Source organism: Columba livia, chromosome 22 (genome assembly GCF_036013475.1).
Source record: "Columba livia isolate bColLiv1 breed racing homer chromosome 22, bColLiv1.pat.W.v2, whole genome shotgun sequence".
NCBI lineage: Eukaryota > Metazoa > Chordata > Aves > Columbiformes > Columbidae > Columba > Columba livia.
In genome coordinates this window covers 1,332,115-1,351,528 of record NC_088623.1, presented here as the reverse complement: position 1 = coordinate 1,351,528, position 19,414 = coordinate 1,332,115, and the positions used below count along the sequence as shown (strand labels likewise).

The following is a 19,414-nucleotide window of genomic DNA, read 5'->3' as shown; positions in this document are numbered from 1 at the left end:
TTGGAGGGGCGAACAGCCATGTCCCAGGGCTGGGGCCTCCTGGGTTTGGGGCAGAACAGGCAGCCAGAAGGGGAACAAGCAGCCACAGGTGCAAGGGACAGGATTCATCTGGGACCACCTGAGGCATTGGCAGTTGGAGATGTCTGGAGCTCGGTCACCTGCTCCCTTGGTTGCTCCATCCCACCAGGAACCATGAACAGACCCTGCTGTTCTCTGCCAGGAGCTGTCCATCCCAACTCCATCACCACTCGAGATACACTTCCCACTGCCCCCTTGGCCATCCAGAGCTTTGCTGCTGCCACTGGACCCCCATCACTCCCATCATCCAGCCCACCCGCCCCCAGCTATTTCAGGGCAACAAAACTCAACTGTAAACAACCTTCCCAGCAGCTCCAGCTTCCCCAGTTTTGCATGTCTGAGTTCCCAGCGCGGCACTGGAAAACACCATCTCCCCTCCCCACCTCTCCTTTTATTGCCTTTCACTCTCCTAGAGCCTGCCAAGCGAGAACAGTGGTCAGGAACATTTAATCAGCTCCAGTGAACCGTGTCCCCACCGCTGGGACCTAGACAGTGCCTACTGAAGGCCAGCTTGCCCTCCACAGTTCCCAGCACCAGGGCCCTGGGACCCTTGGAAAGAGGCTCCAGCACGTGGAATCCCGCAGCCAGCCTCTCCCCATCTCCAGAGCTCTGACGGGAGCTCCTATGGGCCAACCCAGGGCACTCCCTGCATCCCCATGGTGGGCTCAGCCACCAGCACAAGGCTTAGCCCACTCAGCACCCCAGCACATCAGGGCAGCAGCCACGGGACACATCCAGCTTTCTGGGGGAAGGCACAGGGTAAAAGTTGCCCCTCTATGCGTTTTTCCAGCTAATGGTGTCAGATGCTGCATTCATGCAGGCAAATCCCTACGGACCTTACAGAGACAGAGAGATGGCCAGAGGAACAAGGGCCAACTGTCCTGCCCTCAACAGCCAGGGACAGCTTAGATGCCCCGTTCAGGTGAGATATCGCTGTGCCGGGGGGTGTGATGGCAGAGAGAAGCACTGGGCCAGCAGAAGGACCCAGGAGTGCTGAGGAACAGCCCAGCACATCTCTGGGTGGGGAAGCATGTCTGTGTGTGGGGTGTCTCACCGCAAGCTCCTCTCAGCTATGCCCTGGAGAGAGCAGCTGGGTCTGGAGTGTCTTCATGACATGCAGGACACATGCAAATACCAGCCACAGGCACGCTGGCACAGCCATGGGCAGCAAAGGGAGAAGGGCACACTGCAAGCACATGCAGCTGATATTTACAATGCTATCACAGCCTCCGCCGAGGCAGTATAATCCGCCACTGGGTGCAAGAACAGTCTGTCAAGAGAACAAGAGAGTCAGCAGGAGAAGTGAGGCAGGAATGAGAGGGAGGGAGGGATGGATGCAGAAGACACAGACATAGAAGAAAGAGTAAGGTGGAAACTGAGGACAAGAGGAGGAGCACAGGGGAAGGACAGGACTCACCATCACTCAGGCTCACAGACAAGTCAACATGATTCTTAAGGGGCAGAGGCAGCAGATGGATAGTCAGGGAAACACACTGATCATGAGGGACTTACCCATTTCTATGCCCCACTGCATCTCACCTGCTGTGACATATATTTCTGGGGCACGGGTGTGTGGGACAAAGCTCAGGACTGTGCAATTTTGCTGCCTCCCATGGACAGCCCCAGGGGAAGCCCAGGGCTGCGGCAGGTGGCTCGTTCACCCAGGACTTGCTGGTCATCAGCACACACCAGACACACACATTCACACGCAGAGGAGTGCACTCATGCCCTGGGGCAGGGGGACTCCTCAAATGCAGACACCAACATCTGCCCCTCAGCTCAGCCCCCATGTCCCCTGTGTCCCTGTGGGGATCCAGCCAGTAGCTGCAGGAGGCTTTGGGGAAGCTGGGAGGATCGTCCCGTGCCAAGGGGCTGAGTTCCAGGGCAGAATTGGCAGGGCTGGCACAGCAGCATGGACACTTCCCGCCCCTGCACTTCAGAGCCTGTGGTGGCACTGCCAGAAGGGCCCCCACTCCTACTTCCCTCTTGCCCCAGACCCCTCAGTACTTCCTGGGATCTGGGCAAACTCAATGTCTGAGCAGCCGTGAGGGTCCGGCTGTGGTGCTTGGCTGCTGATGGCACAACCCTCCTCACGGCCTCACCCTGACAGCCACACACACACACAAGAGGGAGGAGAAAAGAGCCAGAATGGAAAGAGAGAGGAGGAAAGGACAGACTTTGCAAACCAGAGTCATATGCCTGGATGCCACCAGGAATGGCTTGGCCGCTGCGAGGTGTCACCTGCCACCCCTGCAATGTGGTGCAGGTTGGTTTGGTGAAGGCCACCCTCCTGGAACACGACAGCCCCTCGGGTCTGCCTGCACCGGCAAGGTGAGCTGTGGTGGGTGCAGTGGTTGCAAACAGCTCCCGGGCACCAGAGCTAACAGACCCACCTTGCACTGACCTCTCAGCAGGGAGGACACTTAATGGAAGAGGAGGTGAGATTGGCCCTCCACATCCTAATCCTGATCCCCATGCACATCACCAGAGGGCCGGGAAATGCTTGGTGATGCTTGGAGAGATGTGGGCTGGGTACAGCAGCACCTGGGCATCTGGTCTACAGGGACTGAAAATCTGTGCCCAGGGCAGGGCCCCGAGTACCCTTTGAACTTCATTTCTGAGTAAAAACAGGATGTGGAAGGAGGTAGTGCACTAGGAAACGACACTGTATGGGCAATGTGAAACCAAGTCACCGGTGCAGAGAGCTGGGGGGCCAAGGATGGGGTCCTGGAGGACCTGGTGACATATGAAAGCTACTGGCATGAAATCTCAGAGCTCATCGAGGCTGAGGAGCCCAGAGGACGCAGTATTGATGTGCAGGGAGGAGCATGTTGCTGCCACAGGGGAGGAGGGTGGATGGTTTTGTTCGTCCCAGCTCTGTGAGGTCTGGACCACTCCAGAGAGGAAAGTGAGTGTCACCAAGGGCCCCTGAAGACCCTCTCTGCCCCATCACAGAGAACAGCTAAAGGTTACCCTGCACGGGGCAGCAGTGGCAGCAGCCCCGCAGTGCACCAGAGCTAGCAAACCCTGCTCCCAAGAGGAGATGGCATGCAAAGTCACTAGGGGGGTTAATCTATAATCTACCCAATCCTGCAGCTGCTTCTATAGTTACCATCAGATCTGCTAAATGCAGCACACAACCGCCTGGTACAAAGGGGCATTTTCAGTGCCAGACACGGGGTGTGGATGTTCCAGTGCTATGAAAGGCAGTGGCAGGCTGGCTTCCTAGCACTGCTCTGAAAATGCTCTCAGCAGAGCACTTACCATATAGCTGCTGCCTGTGGCCACGCAGCCATGCAGTTTATATGGTGTGGAGCTTCTGAAATAGTGTATAGAGAATACACACGCACACATATACAGTCAGTATGTGTATATGTATGAATTGCTGTATAAAGGGACACACACTAAGCAAATGCCTTGAAATTTGACATGTCTGGCCCTCTCCTGGCATGGGAGAGCTGTGTCCTGTGGGTACAGGGAGCTGTGGGAACCCATTTTCTTCCCAGCTGCACTGATCTGAGGCTGGACACACGGGTTACTGCATGTCCAGGGTGAGTGGTGCAGGGGCTGGCACGCGCCCAGCCCTGTAGACTGTTTTCCACAGGATCTCAGCGCCTATGGATTCAGGGGGAAGGAGGGGAGAGAGCAGTGTGACATGCCAGCCAGGTGGGCATGGCCTCTACATTTAAACAGTGCTTTCAGATCCACAGGGCCACGGCTGTGGTCTCCACACAATCATGGCACAGGCTGATCCTGGCTTATCCCTCGTCAGCACCAAGCAGAGCAGGGACGGAGGAGGACACGGATGCTCTGCAGAGATGGACACCACATCCCTGTTTCACTCCGGGGCGGGTGCCGTGGCGCAGGCTCAGTGGCTGCTCTGCAGGAACACCCTCATGCCCGAGCAGCCTGACACTTACATCAATCTCACTGAGGATGACATCGATGATGCTGCCAATCACTATGAGGAAGTCGAAGACGTTCCAGGGATCCCCAAAATAGCCCTGTCAGGGAAGAGCCAAAGAAGAGTGAACAACCAAGGATCAAGCCAAGGATGAGACAGATGCTGGACCCCAGAATTAGGAGTGCTGGAAGGATCACCAGTGACCTCTGGCACCTCAGGGAGAGCCAAAATAAGGGATGTTGGTCAGACCTGCTACCATCTGGTCAATTCTTTGGTCCTGACTTGCAATGGTGTGAAATGAGGAGGGTGGATCAAGATGGCTAGCTATGACACCACCAGTGACAGATAACCCCAAAGATGGCTGGATTGGGTTGGATTTGGCTAATAAGGGTAGCCCTGACAAACAGTAGTCCTTCCAGAAACACACAGGTCCCACAAGAAGTTCTCTGGAGTTGCAAGCCTGGGGATGCTTTTACTGGAGAGATGCCCAGTGCAGGGTAAAGGGAACCCCCTGGCCTGGCCTGAAGCCCTCTCCTGCTCTTCAGACCATGCTCTTCTCTTACCTTGGCTTTAAAGGCCATGAGCTTGAGGATCATCTCCAGGGTGAAGAGGATGGTGAAGGCCACGTTGAGGATGTCTGAGATGTGGTTCATTTCCGCAGACTGGTTGTAATGCTGAGGAGAAGGCAGGAGGAGCTGTGTTAGCCCACGGCAGGTCCAGCCTCTGTGAGCTAAGTGGTGTGTACTGGATGCAGACGCCCCCTCCCACAGACGTATGGCTCAGAAATGGTGAGCAAAAAGGAAGTTTGTCCCTCACAGCCTCTTCTCTGGGCTCCCCACATCCAATCAGTCCCACTTTGCCCCACTTTGCTGTACACCATGAGCTTTGCTGTGTAGGAAAATCCTCCTCCCCAGGAGCTCTGTGGGAGGTGTCAGGGCACAGCGAGCCTGTGGACACCCCTCCACCACCCATGCTGGGCATTGTGCCCCTTACCTGCATGCCTAGGCAGATGGTGTTCAGCAAGATCAGGAAGAACATGAGGTACTCAAAGTAGGAGGAGGTGACCACATACCAGATCTGGTACTGGTAGGGGTTCTTGGGGATGTAGCGCCGCAGCGGGCGAGCCTTCAGTGCGTACTGCACACACTGGCGCTGGGGAGAGGAGGGCACGTGTGACCCCACAGAAGGGCATGTGGCAGTGCCAGGGGTGCAAGCGCAGAATCAGCACCACCAGCAATGTTGCAAGTCCCCACAGACACAAGCTGGATGTCCCCCCCACCTCTCCCAGCCCAGTGACATGGGCCAGGGACAGCGATGGTTGAAGTATCTGCTGCGCTTTCTGCAAATACAACCCCAGAGCACCCACATGGCACCAAGTTTCCAAAACCGTTGCTTGACACCAAAGATTGCCATGCTGCCCTTCTACTGACCCCTCTAGTCCTCAGCCTGCCTGGCTGTTTTCCCAGTATGCCCATGTTGCTTTTGTACTGGGGAGAGCAGATCTGGGCACAACTCTCTGCTCCAGCTCAGTCTGGACACCCCACCTGCACCAGAAGGCCAACTCCTTGGTTCTGGTCCACTCTGCCTTTCCCTTGGAAGGCTTTTGGCTTTTGTTGTGCTAGGTTAAACTCATGTGCGCCAGCAGTGCCACCAGCGAGGGCTCTCCAAACCGGCCAGCCCCAGCAGTGCCAGATTCAGGGCTTGTCCACCTTACCCTGTCCCAGCAGCCCCATTACCTGGTTCTTGTCCAGCTCACAGTTCTTGTATTCGCTCTCCCCCTGCTCCTGGAAGGTGACAATGACAAAGCCCACAAAGATATTCATCATGAAGAAGGCAATGAGGATGATGTAGATGATGAAGAACATTGCAATCTCCACCCGGTAGTTGTAAATAGGGCCTGTATCCTCAGCATTAGTGTCAATGGCCATGTATAGCAGCCTACAGGAGGGAAAGCAAGGCAACAGGGATCCTAATTAGGTGGGAAAGACCATCTCTCCTCTTGAAGGTCACGGACAGCTCTGGGGATACTCCAAATGAACCAACAGTGAGACAGGGCTGCTGGGATGACCTTGTCAGCTCCACAGCCACCACCAGGGTAGCTCGCCAGCCTGGGCAGCTCTTTCTTTACCATGGGACAGGCCTGCGGCAGTGACCTGCTCCCAGCACAGCCCCCTCCCTCAGTGGTCCCACACAACCTGACTCACTCTGGCCAGCCCTCAAAGGTGGAAACAGTGAAAAGTGACATCATGGCTGAGAAGACGTTGTCGAAGTGGAAGTTGCTGTGCACCCAGACACGCTCCTGTAGCTCAATCTGTGTGGGGTCTCCGTCCACGTAGTTGATGAAATAACCCCTGCAGCAGAAGGGATGCAGTGCTCACCGGGCAGGGCCCCCCTCAGCCTCCCTGCTGTGGCACCAGCCCAGCGCTCTTTGGTCCTGCAGAGGGGGGGAATATCCCTGTGCTTGCTTCTAATTTACGCCAGTGTGAGGGAGAACAGCACAAGACTCCAGCCCCACTTTCTGGATGCAATATCCTCATGCAGGAACACAAGTAGCCCTGCCACACACCCCTCTCCCCTACTGAGCCACTGCTGTGTTGGGGCTGAGCTGCAGAGAGCTCTTACCTGCACTCCTTCTCTGTCATCTTGGATGGATCTGTGCATCTATAGAACTTGCCCTGCATTGAACAGAGATCATAGAATCATAGAATCATTTCGGTTGGAAGAGACCCTCAGGATCATTGAGTCCAACCATAACCTAAGTCTAGCACTAAACCATGTCCCTGAGAACCTCATCTAAACACCTTTTAAACCCCTCCAGGGATGGTGACTCCACCACTGCCCTGGGCAGCCTGTTCCAATGCCTGACAACCCTTTCTGTGAATAATTTTTTCCTAATATCCAATCTAAAACTTCCCTGACACAATTTGAGGCCATTTCCTCTTGTCCTATCACTTGCTATTTGGGAGAAGAAACCAACACCCTCCAAGCTCCAACCTCCTTTCACCTAGTTGTAGAGCAGGAGAGGCTGTGATTTTGCTGTGACTTCAGAAGTCCTGGGGACTTTGACGCTTTCACAGCACACAGTCAGTGACCAACCTGCCCTTGTGCTGGCTCTGGTTCCTGCCTCACACCTCAGCTGGCTTCCCCACTCTGCATGTCAGTGCAACCCAGTTCACAGGGTGTTTCACAGGCCATGGCAGACCCTGGGGTCAACCCCAGGCTGAGACAAGCAAACCTTGCCTAGTAATAAATCTTCCAGGAATAAATCTTCCAGGGCCATGCACTGAGACTTACCGAGCTCATCCTCTCTGGGAGCCAACTATTTGAAAAATAGGGAAGAAAACAGTAACAGCAGAATTAACTAAAAGTTAAGGTATGCTGACAGGTCTGCTCAGTCTGCAGGGTGTCCTAAAAGCTCTCCCCATGTCAGCTGGGAATTAAAGCTCAATTATTAGAACAAAGCTGAGCTCAGCCATAGCTAGCTCCATCTTGGAGCAGCCAAAGCCCAAAGAGCAGGAGTAGTGCCATGAGAAACACTTTGCATCCAAAGCACAGAGGAAGTCAGAAGCACTTGCTGCCTTAGAAAGGTGAAACTGAGGCACTAAGTGGGGCAGCTGGTCCCTTTATATGTGCTGTCTGGACCTGAGAGCATCCTCAGTGTTTCCTGCCCTCCTTGCACTGCAGGCTCTTCTGCTAGGAGGTCTGGTGCATGCAGGTCTTCTTGCAGAGCACAGAGCACACAGCCTGTGCTGCCCTCAACACCATCCCCAAGGGCTGTGACTAGAAGAGCCTGTCCAGGATGTGAGTGAGCGGAATATCCCTCCTGCCCATCTGAGACACATCTCACCTTGAAGAGCTGGACCCCGATGCAGGCAAACATGAACTGCAGCAATGTTGTGACGACCACTATATTACCGATAGTCTTGATGGCCACAAACACACACTGGACCACATGCTGTAGGGATTGAGGACAGTACACACATGAGCATGTGTGGGACAAGACCCTGCTTTGTGCCCCACGCCCTCTCTCTGCAGGGATGTGCCCCAGGGACGGGGATCATCCTGCTGAGAGCAGTGAGATGGGGCAGACCGCTTCCACAGACAGGGATGGGAACTGGGTTCCTGGCCCCATAAACCCCACAGGGCATGATGCCTGCCATATAACCTCCCAGGAGGACTCCTGTGGGTCAAGGACCCCCCCGTCCCAGCCTCCCTCTTACCTTCAGCCCCTTTGCCCTGTTAATGGCTCGCAGAGGCCTCAGCACCCTCAGCACCCGGAGGATCTTCACCACTGAGATGGTACTGGACCTGAGGAGGAAAGCAGAGCTGAGATGGGGCAACTCCCCACCCCGGCCAGCCTGGCACAGCCCTACTGGGCAGCCAGGGACCAGGCTGGGACCAGGAGCGAAGGGCAAGGGATGGCAGAGGCACGCAGATGTCACCAAGTCATCACCCCACACAAGGCCAGGGGACACTGGCAGCTGGAGGAAGCAGCTCCAGGTTGAATTCCTAGCCAGATCTTCACCTTTGACACTCAAGGAGTTTGCCTCCCTGCCTCCCATTTGCCCACGCCCTGTCCCCTAAGCATGACTTTATGGACACCAACACATGGGCTAATGCCCAGCCCTTGGGCTGGCTGCTCCTCCTCCACCCAGCACAGAGAGCTGCAGCATCTCAGCTGCCCTTCCAGGTTAAACAGACCAGTGCCCACCCCGCGAAGCATGGAGGTGCTTACTCGATTCCCATGGAGATGAGGGAGACAGCGACCACCAGCAAGTCAAGGATATTGAAAGAGTTCCTGCAGAAGGAGCCTTTGTGCAGGAAAGCACCATAGGCTGTCATCTGGGGAGCAGAAGGAGTTAGGAGAGAGGCCAGGCGGGGCTCAGGGGCATGGTTCTTCCACAGCCCTGGGACAATAAGGCACATAAGAGGTTCCTCACAGTGCCATGGCCTGTGGACCCTGTCCTGCTCAGAACTCTACATCTGCAGCCAGGCAGGAAGCTGACTTGAGCTGGAAATCCTCTGTGCTATACTGGCTGGAGACAAAACACTCGCCAGTCATTTAGCAAATTAAAGAGGAGAAGAGTAAAGGGACTTGGAGTGGAAGCAACAAGCAGCAGCTGCTTGAATTACTGTTTTACTCCACAGATTTCCATTGCTTTCTCTTTCTCAGAGTTTTTCTTGAGGCCATTTCAGAACAAAAAAGCTGGTGCCATGGCCCATCTATCCCTGTGTCACAGCCCAGCTGACTTGGCTGCCTGACCTCACCAGAGGGAACGCGTGGGCTCCGGGGCAGTTCATGCACCACCCAGACTGCGTGGACTCTGGGGACAAGAGGATCAGCCAGCAACTCCTCCTGGCTGGGACCTCGAGCTTATGCCCAAAAAGCACGAGTACCCATGGCAAGAACAGTCTGGACCCGTGTGCTGGACTATGCGCACGGACAGGACCATGGGGCAGAGGGACTCACCTTCAAGACAATTTCTACTGTGAAGACAGAGGTGAAACCAATGTCAAAGTATCCGAGAATCTGGGGACAGAAGCATCAGAACTGGATGAGATTTGGGTGACGTGGGCAATACTCCAGTGTGTTCAAACATCCTAGCATTGCTGTTTTGCCCTCCACCCTGTGGACAGGGGAGTCCCTCTAGCTCATTAGAGCCTATAAACCTAATGCCAAGAAGACTCCTGAACTTCACTCAGCTTTGCTGATTTTCCCCAGTGCATGATCCAACCTGCAGCCTGGGGCCAAGCTCTCTTTCCAACTGAGTGAGGCCTGACCTGATTCACCTGAAAGCATCTGATCCCCCAAAGCACTGAGTGCCCTGGGTGCTGTCCCGTGTGAGACACCCTCGTCCCTGTCAGACTCCTGTGGCCAGACCTGCAGCCACCACTGCTCCATGCCGGCAGCATTTCAGGATGCTGCACGCACCAGTGATCCAGTTTGGCCCTTCACAGGATGTCCCTGTCCCCACTGTCTTGCTCTGCTCTGCGCTGGGCCGGTTTCACCTGGAGCACTGTGTGCAGGGCTGGGGACACAGGAGAAAAGGAGATAAAGCCACTGGAGTATGTCCAGAGGATGCTGCGAAGCTGGTGAAGGTTTGGAGGGGAAGCCAGATGAGCAGCGGCTGCAGTCCCTGGGTTTGTTCAGCTGGAGCAGAGCAGACTGAGGGCAGAGCTCATGGGCTGCAGGTTCCTCAGCAGGAGCAGGAGGGGCAGGCTGAGCTCTGCTCTGTGACAGTGACAGAGCCCAGGGAATGGCAGAAGATGTGCCAGGGAGGGTCAGTGGGACATGGGGAAAAGGTTCTTCACCCAGAGGTGCTGGACACTGAACAGGCTCCCCAGGGAGGTGTCACAGCCCCAACCTGACAGTGTTCAAGAAGAGACTGGACAACGTCCTCAGACACACGGGGTGACCTGTGGGGTGTCCTGTGCAGGGACAGGAGTTGGACTCCATGATCCTTCTGGGTCCCTCCCAACTCAGGACATTCTATGATTAACTGTGAGTCCACAGCCGTGAACCAAGGTAATCTCACACACCCTGTCAGGTGAATTTCTCCATCCAGAAGTAAACTGAGACGTGGGGCAGTAAAACCTTGTCCTAGCTGTGCCCTGAATGGAAAACACAACCAGCCTCTCCTCCCAGAGTGTATTGCGCTTCCAGAGGCAGGGATGAAATCACAGCTTCCTGCCCGGGCATGGCATCTTGCAAACTGATCTCTGCTTACTGGGGAGCTAGGGGTCTCCATGAGGTCTCCCTGACCCATTCCAACCCTCCACAGATACACGGGCACCTTGTTGCGGAAGGACTCGGCCCGGATGGGATCTTCAGCTGCCAGAGAGATGCTGCTGAGCAGAATGAAGAGCAAGATGAAGTTGGTGAACCAGGTGGCATTGACAATTCTGTGGCACAACATCCGAAACCTGCCAGGGACAGAAACAGCATGAGATGCTGCAAAGGGCCAGAGGGACATCACATAAGGCCATGGCAGCCTGGAAGAAGTTTATGGCTAAACCTTGAGGACAGGAAGGCCCTGGGCATGAAGGGATGTCTGTACCAGCCCTTCCACAGAGAAGACTTTTCCCAGCGAGCTGGTGTCCTTCAGAACCAGCTGTTAGGTACAAGCAGGACCCCACTGGGAAGGCTCAGTGCAAGAGGCACCTGGGCCAGGCCTGGCTCCACAGGGCAGGGAGAAGGGTCCGTGCCTACTTGTTGGTTGGGCTGAAGATGAAGAAGGAGCTGGCTTCTGGCATGGGGACAGCCTTCTCTTTCAGCTGTAGCTCTGCAAGGGGACGTGGCCGAGGACTCAGGGGGATTTCAGGCTCATCTTCCTCATCGTCACCTGTAGGGAAAAGGAAAAAGTTACCCAGAGAGGGAGGGAAAGTGACCTGATGGACAATCCTCTACCAGAAGGACCTCAGTACCCAAAGGCTGGTGGAGGGTCATCACGTCCTTTGCTCCTCATGCAGCCAGGGTTCTGGCACCATCCCTCTGCAGTGCCTCCCCTGCCAGGGACAAGTCTTACCTGGGAAGTCCGCAGAAGGATAGGGGTCTTTAATCTCATTGACATTGGATTCAAATTCGTCCACTTTTAACTGAAAGGAGAGACAGAGAAGAGGACACAGAGCTGCATATGCCAGTATTGCTGCGAAATGTTTTATGGTGGCCAGACCCTGTTGTCTTGGAAGCCACATGGGGCAAGCAGTGCCCATGCCTTGGGCCCATACAGCACCAAGCACCTGGAGTCCTGGCCCAGCATGGAGCAGGGTGATACGAAACACCTCAAGGATGCTGCAATGTGAGCAAAGAGCAACATCAAGAGGTTGGGACAGGGGAATGTGCGTTGGGCAAGAACCTGGGGCCATGCACCCATATCGTGGGTGGAATAAGATATGGGGTGACTCCTGGGTGAGTTCCCATGGCGCATCACTGGAGAATGGATAGGGAAGTAAGTGCTGGCCAGATGCTTATAAAAGGCAGCTCGGCATACAGCACAGTTGAACAGAGGGTTTTGCACACAGGGGGTGCTGGTGCAGACATGATGGACGTCTGTAGGGATGCTGCTGACCTGCTCTGCTCCACTCCACACTAGTGTGCCCATCTCAGCCACTGACAGCTGGCTGTGGCCAAGGGAATGAATCAGAGGAAAAGGATCCCCAGAAATGGACCTGTTTAACCAGGCAACATGTCCTGTCTGGGCCCAAAATGTCCCCACCACCAGAGGATACTAAGGCATAGAGCAGTTTTGGCCCAGAAGAGTCCAGACCCAGGCTGGCTCCAAGCCTTTGTCAGTCCTGGCTGGTGGGAGGAGGAGCTTAGTCCTTCACGAGGAGCTCCCCAAGTCCCAGCCCCAACAGCACTGACCTTGGCTGTTGTGGGAATCCCTTCTCCTTTCGCTTTCTGCTCAAGTTTCTTTGCCAGCATCTGTTTCTCATCTTCAGACTTCTCTGGGTAACCTCTGAGCAAAGAGGAGGGGAGAGCAGAAGCTGAACTCTAGGCAGGGGCAGGGGTGATGCCATTCTGTCCCCTCACACCAAAGCACCCAGTCTGGGAGCTCCCACTGCCAGGGACAGCAGCACTCACCTGGACATCTTCCGCCGCTTGCGCTCCTCCGCTTTGGCCTTCTGTGCTAAGGTCAGGCTCTCAGCCTCAGCCAGGTTATCAACCGCGATGGCCAGGAAGACATTGAGGAGGATATCTGGAGGGACAGCGCTAAGGACATGAACTTGATTTCCTTTTGGAGGATGTGGCAAGAGCTTCCCATGGTCTCCAGGGTGCTCTGAGAAACCTTCTTGGAGTTGAACCCTTGAGATAACCCTGGCTGGTGATCCCTAATCCTGCACCCATCCCTGCCAGTCGTCCAAACTTGCCCCAGGGGGTGCTTTCCTCCAGACTCCAGACTCCAGCCACCACCGATGCAAGCCCTGAAGGCTACAGTTTGCTCCGATGCTGTTCAGAACTGAAAAGCTTGAGGTAAGCAGTGAAAAGCTCAAGAAAGCCCCTGCTCCACCCCGCTTCACAATCCATTGTAGCTGATGCTATGGGGCTGGGTACAGGGAGCCTGGGCCCGGCTTTGCAGGCAGAGGATACAGTTCCCACAAACGAAGAGGATGATGAAGTAGATGCAAACCAGCATGCCGGGAAAGGATGGACCCCCAAAGGCCATGATCCCATCATACATGATTGAATTCCAGTCCTCTCCTGTCAGGATCTGGGAGCATAGCAGAAGACTGTAGTCTCCTCCACAGCAGAGAACAGACTGTGTTCTCTCCACAGCAGAGAACAGCAGAACCCCACAGCTTGATCCTGTCCTCCTGGCTTCAGCCCCAAGCCCTCACAGACCCTACAGCCCCATGGCTAGACCACACCTCTCTGCTTCAGACCTGAACCTGCACTACCAGTCATGACCCCATTCACATTTCCCTGCTCCTGCCTCTAAGCAACATCACCTCCCACAAACCAACATCTCTCTGAGCCTCAGAGAGCCAGGAGACCCACAGCCCAGGTGAGACTCCCAGCACCCCATCGTCCAGCCCCTGCTGCACTTTCTGTGGCCCCAGACCTGGAAGACACTGATGAGGGCCTGGGGGAAGGTGTCGAATGTGCTACGCCGCACTTCCATGTCCTCAAAGTCAAACATGCCCCCAAAAAGCTGCATGCCCAGAAGTGCAAAGACGATGATGAAGAGGAAGAGAAGGAGGAGCAGAGAGGCAATGGAGCGGACCGAGTTGAGCAGGGATGCCACCAGGTTGCTCAGGGACGTCCAGTACCTGGGGAGAGGAGAGGAGAGACACAGCACCCCCTTTTACAGCGTCCCAGAATTCAGAGCAAGAGAGGGACTCCAGGAGACTTTCAGCAAGCCCTGCTCTGTCCTCTTGACATTCCCAGATCCTGTCTTGGAGACAGAATTCCCCAGCTTGGCCTTGTTCCACCATCCAGGAGCTACCAGCTCTGCTCATGCTGCAGCCCTCCCCAGGGACAAGGCCAGTGACACCAGGAGAAGCCCCACCACCCACAGAGGTCCCTCCCCAACCTTGTGATCTTGAAGATGCGGAGGAGTCTGATGCAGCGCAGGACGGAGATGCCCAGGGGTGACAAGGTGCCGAGCTCCACCAGGATGGTCTCCAAGATCCCCGAACACACCACGAAGCAGTCGAAGCGGTTGAAGAGAGACATGAAATACTGGCGCAGGCCCAGCGCGTACATCTTCAGCAGCATCTCAGCCACAAAGAGTGCTAGCAGCACCCGGTTGGCATTGTCTGGGGTGGGAGATCCAGCCCATTAGAGCATGGAACTCTTCATCTCAGCATAAAACGACCCTTCTCTGCCCACCACTGAGCCCTGAGCTGCAGCAAACGCTGGTTTTCAGGGAGCACACAGGAGAGGAAGATGAGGAGAAGGGTGATGCACAGCTGTGTGCTTGTACATGTGATGGTGCGGCTGCACTGTGCATGGGAGTGCATGTGTACTGGGCTGTGAGTGTGTGTGCATGTGGTTGAGCTGTGCACACGTATGTGCAGCTGTACTCCATGTGTTTGCATGTGGAGGACACAGGTAGCATGACCACATCCACAGATGTGTGTGACTGTACTGCGTCAGTGCGTGCAATGCGTGTTTGTGTGTACTATGCATGTATAAGTGTAAATGTAAACGCTCTGCGTGTGTTCACCATGCAAAACCATGTCCCTAAGAATATATGCACTTTACATGCATAACTGTGGGCACCACACATGTCCAATGTGTGACAGTGCAGTGGGGACAGTGTACACACATGTGTGCAGGCTGTGTTTGTGTGTGTGAGCAAGTCTGCATGTGTCTAACAGCCCCAACATGGCTGTGCATGCACAACAAGAACTCACACATGTCTGTGGGGCAGCAGGGTGGCCTGGGCTGCCCCTCTCCCTCAGGCTCTTTGCTCACCTTGCACGTGTGTCAGCCATTCTGGCTGCAAGTGGTGCTCAGAGGCGATGGAGAGGGTGTTCAGTGCCACCAACAGGATGACAAGCCAGTAGAAGAACTTGGATTTCACCACATCCCTGCACTTTCTACGAAACATTCGGTTCCAACGCCTCCACTGACGGCTGGAGAGATTATAGAATCATAGAATAGAATCACAGAATCATAGAATAAGTTTGGTTGGAAGAGACCCTCAGGATCATCGAGTCCAACCATAACCTAACTCTGGCACTAACCCATGTCCCTGAGAACCTTGTCTGAATGATTTTTAAACCCCTCCAGGGATGGTGACTCCAGCACTGCCCTGGGCAGCCTGTTCCAATGCCCCACAGCCCTTTGGGGAAGAAATTGTTCCCACATCCAACCTCAACCTCCCCTGGTGCAACTTGAGGCCGTTTCCTCTGCTCCTGGCGCTTGTTCCTGGGGAGCAGAGCCCGACCCCCCCTGGCTCCAAGCTCCTTTCAGGCAGTTCAGAGATCAGAAGGTCTCCCCTCAGCTCCTGTTCTCCAGCTGAACCCCCCAGGTCCCTCAGCTGTTCCCATCACACTTGTGCTACAGCCCCTCACCAGCTTCATCATCTCCTCTACACTTTCTCCAGCACCTCAATGTCCTTCTTGTGATGAGGGGCCCAAAACTGAACACAGTATTCAAGGTGTGACCTCACCAACACCCAGTACAGTGGCACAATCATTTCTCTAGTCCTGCTGGCCACACTTTTGAAGTTGTTCACTGGCTTTTGGCCAGTACCAGAGCAAAATTCCCTGTTGCTGTCCACAATGTTTGCATCTCCTCCTGAGCACACAGCCCCTGACTCTCCCTCACAAATCAGCGGCTCACAAGAAATCCTGGCTCAGCCAGGACAGCAAGTGAGAGACTATGCAAGTGTACCTGCAGAGATGCAGATGGTTTGTCCAGTGCATACTTACAAGTAGAGAATCCACTTGTTCATGCCTTCAATTTCATACAAGCTCTCTGTCTCTGACCCTCCTTCATCTGATGGCATCATACCTATGGAGGGAACAACATGCCAGGCTTTCCTTGGAGCCCTTGGGAAGAACACGTGGGAGGGAACTTCTCCCAGGAGCACATCAGGAAGAGCTTCTCCATCAGATGTGAAATCCAGAAATACTATTCCAGGGAGACAGCAGTGAGAGTGTGGGCAGAGGGTTTTGAGGTTCAGGTGCAAACCCAGTAGGAGGCACCAGGAACACCCACCCTGCAGCAAGAGTAGCAGCAGCTCTGGGAGGCAGCCTGAGAGCACAGCAGCTCAGCGGCAGAGCTCCCCAGGCGTCGCTGAGCCTTTGGCTAGATGCGCCTCACCACTTGTAATCCTTTAAAATTGCCAAGCAATGGTAAGAAATCCATGCATGTGTTAGTGTGCGAGCTAGTAACCCAGCATTCTGCCCCTGCACACAAGAGTGCACACCCTCCTCATGGCTTCTCATGGCCCTTTCAAGTGCATTTTGCCAAAGGAGACCTAGGCCTTGCTAGCAGTCCACAAACATTAAATACCATGGTTGAGGTGGAGATTTAGAATGAGGGCCAAGTTATTTCTAGTTTGGGTCAGATTCAATAAATGATTCAGGAAAGAAAAAAATAAAAGAGGACAGAAACTTCTGCAGAAGTCAAAGCATTTTGTTTCATAAGTTTTCAAGCAAAACGAATCACTGTGACTTCTCCAAAGGGCTCTACCCTGCCTCTCTAGGATGGTCAGTGGTAGAAGCCCAACCCTCATGCTAAGGGTTTTTGACCAAGAAGAGCTGGTACCTTCTCCCCTGGCCCGGTCACTGTCCATGACCTCAGCATGGGTGATCCAGTCCATGTAGCCCTTCAGATCCTCCTCCAGCTGCTGCTTCTCCCGCAGTTTCTGAAACGTACCCCGTGACTTGGCCTTCTCACGCTCTTTGGTGAATTCACTGGGACAAGGCAAGCGGCAGAGTGAGACCAGGGACGGGGACAGCGTGGAGGTCAAGTACCACAGCCCCGTGACAGGCCAGTCCTTGGAGAAAGATAAACACTCGAAATAGCCAGCACTGCCACTTGATTGCTCTTAGCGACTTTCCTCTTTCTTGGCCTTCTTCTATGATGCAAGAACACTGTGCTGCAGGACACTGCGGTTGGATAGGCCAACTAATGCGAGATGCTGGAGGTTGTGGGAGCCCTCCAGCCCTGCTGAGGATGAGAGCAAGTAGGGTCTCACCCATCTCGGGGCAGAAAGCTGCACCAAGGTCTCCATGTGGGGAAGGTGAGCTCATCACTTAGTAAGAAAACAGGACACTCTTTTCATGTTAACATGGAAAAGACAGGTCTGCCAATGCACCAAGTCTCACTCTCCTCATTCATTTAAATTTTCTTTTCTTGACTGGTATCTGCCAGGACTGTAGATCTGCCCAGCCAGTCTGGTGTTGCCATGTGTTGGCAACGAGTCTCAGACATTATAACAATAAATAGACATATTAAGCCTCAGGACTTGTCAGGCCTTGTCTGGATTTTTCCTGATCTCAAGCATATTTTATCTATATTTGCAAAAATATTCCAGAAATTTTTGCTGTGCCTGCGATTTACTGTAGGATCAGATGACTATTGTCCAGCTCATCCAGCTGTTACAGCCAACTTCATGCAAGGTCAGGTACCTGTGGTCAGCCCTGTGGTTTTGAGCTTGTTTTAGTTATATTAAAACCCAATTTGTTTTAACCTTGTGCAGTTGTATGGTTCTTGCCATAAAAGCGGACTAACGAATTCAGGTAATTAGGGTATAACTAACCTAGTGAACTAAAAGAGATGATGAGTGTGATCCATTTGCACACACAGGATTGAAAAAGACCCTGAGCCTACATAGAACAAGGTGAAAAGCTCCCCTCACTCCCCAGGACAACACACTCTTCCCAATAACAAAACTGGGATGATGACACCTCACCACAGCAATATATAGTAGGTTGAGCATTGCACAAGAGGTATTTTGTGCACAGAAGCTTTAACTGTACCACTACGGGAATCAGCACTAATTGAGTCATTTGGCATAGAAGTGTTATCATTGTAACCAGACTGATGACAGCTTGTCGTTGTGTTTGGATAAGACTGTTGAAACATTAATTAGACTATGGATCCCTTGCATTCATATCGAAGGCGCTTTCTTTAGGCTGGCCATAAGCAAGTCGTGTGCGCTCACAACAGGACAGCAGCGCTGTGGGCACCAACAAGAATGAGCATTCAACCCACAGCTGTGAGGTAAGGACTGTTGCTTTGAGCTGCCTGCTCAGCTGTTTTTGCTGTGAGTGCTGGCAGACTACACAATAAACACCTAATAATGTGCTCCATGGCTGTGTTTACTGACAGGGTTTCTAAGCATGCAAAAAAAGGGGGAGAGGACTAGGAGAGGAAAAGGAACGGAAACTTATCCAGGCTTTCTTGTTGTATAGTTAAAACCAGTCAACATCCACACTTTGATCACGGTCACTGATCTGCTGGCAAAGAGAAATGACAGGGTGGCACTTACCCGCTGAGCACCCCCAGCACCAGGTTAAGAACGAAGAAGGAGCCGAGCAAGATAAGGCTGACGAAGTAGATCCAGGGCCATTCATTCCCCATGGCATCATTTACCTGGTGAGGAGAGCAGCATATGAAGCATCTTGAACACACTATCTGCTGTCCGTCTCCACTTAGGGCCCCCTCAACAGCACCCGGGAGCTTTTCCCCCTCTAACATGAGTGCTTGGGATGGTATCAGATAAACCTGACACTGAGCTCAGGCTCTGCATCTGTTTTTAGCACCGGTAAAGCCAGATGCAAGCATTTTGGGAGCAGATTCAAACATCAGCCTAAGCTTCAGCAAGACAGCATTCCTGAGACTCAAAAACATGGTGTATTGCTGGGGAAGCAGGCACTCCAGCCATTGCTGTGCCTGGCCTGTACAGCTTCGCAAAGGCAGGAGCTGAAGCACCCTCCTGTCTATCTGGAGAGCAAGGACAGCTTGGGCAGTGCCTGCAGAGATGTAGAAGACACGCCTGGTGCACTATGGGCAACGCATCACGGTATGAAGGTTGGTAAGGGAAGGATGTTTTTCACTGATGCAGAGATCTAGCCCTGCAGTGGGGTTCTGCATCCTGGAGAGAATTCCCTGGGACCGGCAGTCACCTCTGCTGAGCTGGGCACCAAGCCCAAGCTGCTGGAACTTACCCAGTAGAGGACTTCGGTCCAGCCCTCCATGGTGATGCACTGATAGACAGTCAGCATGGCAAAGCCAAAGTTGTCGAAGTGAGTGATGCCGTTGTTGGGCCCTGGCCAGCCGCTTCGGCACTCAGTGCCATTGATGGTACAGTGTCGGCCATGGCCAGAGCTGGTGCACGGGGCTGGCTTCTCTGGTGGCACCGTGGCAATCACATCTGAGGGGGAAAGCCATGGTGTGAGCAGCAGGTCAGGCCAAGTAGAGCAGGTCCCAGCACCTCCCAGCCTCCTGCAGAAGCTTTCCAAAAAGGG

General features: G+C 53.9%; 1 protein-coding gene across 7 annotated transcripts in view; it reads right to left on the bottom strand.

The window, feature by feature from the left end:
* CACNA1S (calcium voltage-gated channel subunit alpha1 S) overlaps positions 1 to 19,414 on the bottom strand; it is a 41,729-nt gene that overhangs the window by 11,000 nt on the left and 11,315 nt on the right. For 6 of the 7 annotated variants that reach the window (XR_010467567.1, XM_065038577.1, XM_065038580.1 and 3 more), the window contains 24 exons: positions 19,115 to 19,320; positions 18,436 to 18,539; positions 16,707 to 16,855; positions 15,866 to 15,947; positions 14,904 to 15,064; positions 14,017 to 14,242; positions 13,546 to 13,753; positions 13,074 to 13,194; positions 12,567 to 12,681; positions 12,348 to 12,441; positions 11,509 to 11,578; positions 11,193 to 11,325; positions 10,777 to 10,906; positions 9,453 to 9,512; positions 8,718 to 8,824; positions 8,203 to 8,290; positions 7,830 to 7,937; positions 6,605 to 6,657; positions 6,187 to 6,333; positions 5,719 to 5,920; positions 4,976 to 5,134; positions 4,546 to 4,656; positions 3,999 to 4,082; positions 1,292 to 1,348 (listed from right to left, as the gene is read on the bottom strand). Coding sequence is in view for 6 of the 7 variants with exons in the window: in XM_065038577.1 (XP_064894649.1) it covers positions 1,292 to 1,348; positions 3,999 to 4,082; positions 4,546 to 4,656; positions 4,976 to 5,134; positions 5,719 to 5,920; positions 6,187 to 6,333; positions 6,605 to 6,657; positions 7,830 to 7,937; positions 8,203 to 8,290; positions 8,718 to 8,824; positions 9,453 to 9,512; positions 10,777 to 10,906; positions 11,193 to 11,325; positions 11,509 to 11,578; positions 12,348 to 12,441; positions 12,567 to 12,681; positions 13,074 to 13,194; positions 13,546 to 13,753; positions 14,017 to 14,242; positions 14,904 to 15,064; positions 15,866 to 15,947; positions 16,707 to 16,855; positions 18,436 to 18,539; positions 19,115 to 19,320 (2,975 nt within the window). In the remaining variant the exon portion in view is untranslated. The remainder of the gene's footprint in view (positions 1 to 1,291; positions 1,349 to 3,998; positions 4,083 to 4,545; positions 4,657 to 4,975; positions 5,135 to 5,718; positions 5,921 to 6,186; positions 6,334 to 6,604; positions 6,658 to 7,829; positions 7,938 to 8,202; positions 8,291 to 8,717; positions 8,825 to 9,452; positions 9,513 to 10,776; positions 10,907 to 11,192; positions 11,326 to 11,508; positions 11,579 to 12,347; positions 12,442 to 12,566; positions 12,682 to 13,073; positions 13,195 to 13,545; positions 13,754 to 14,016; positions 14,243 to 14,903; positions 15,065 to 15,865; positions 15,948 to 16,706; positions 16,856 to 18,435; positions 18,540 to 19,114; positions 19,321 to 19,414) is intronic. The other variant, XM_065038578.1, reaches the window with a different exon arrangement.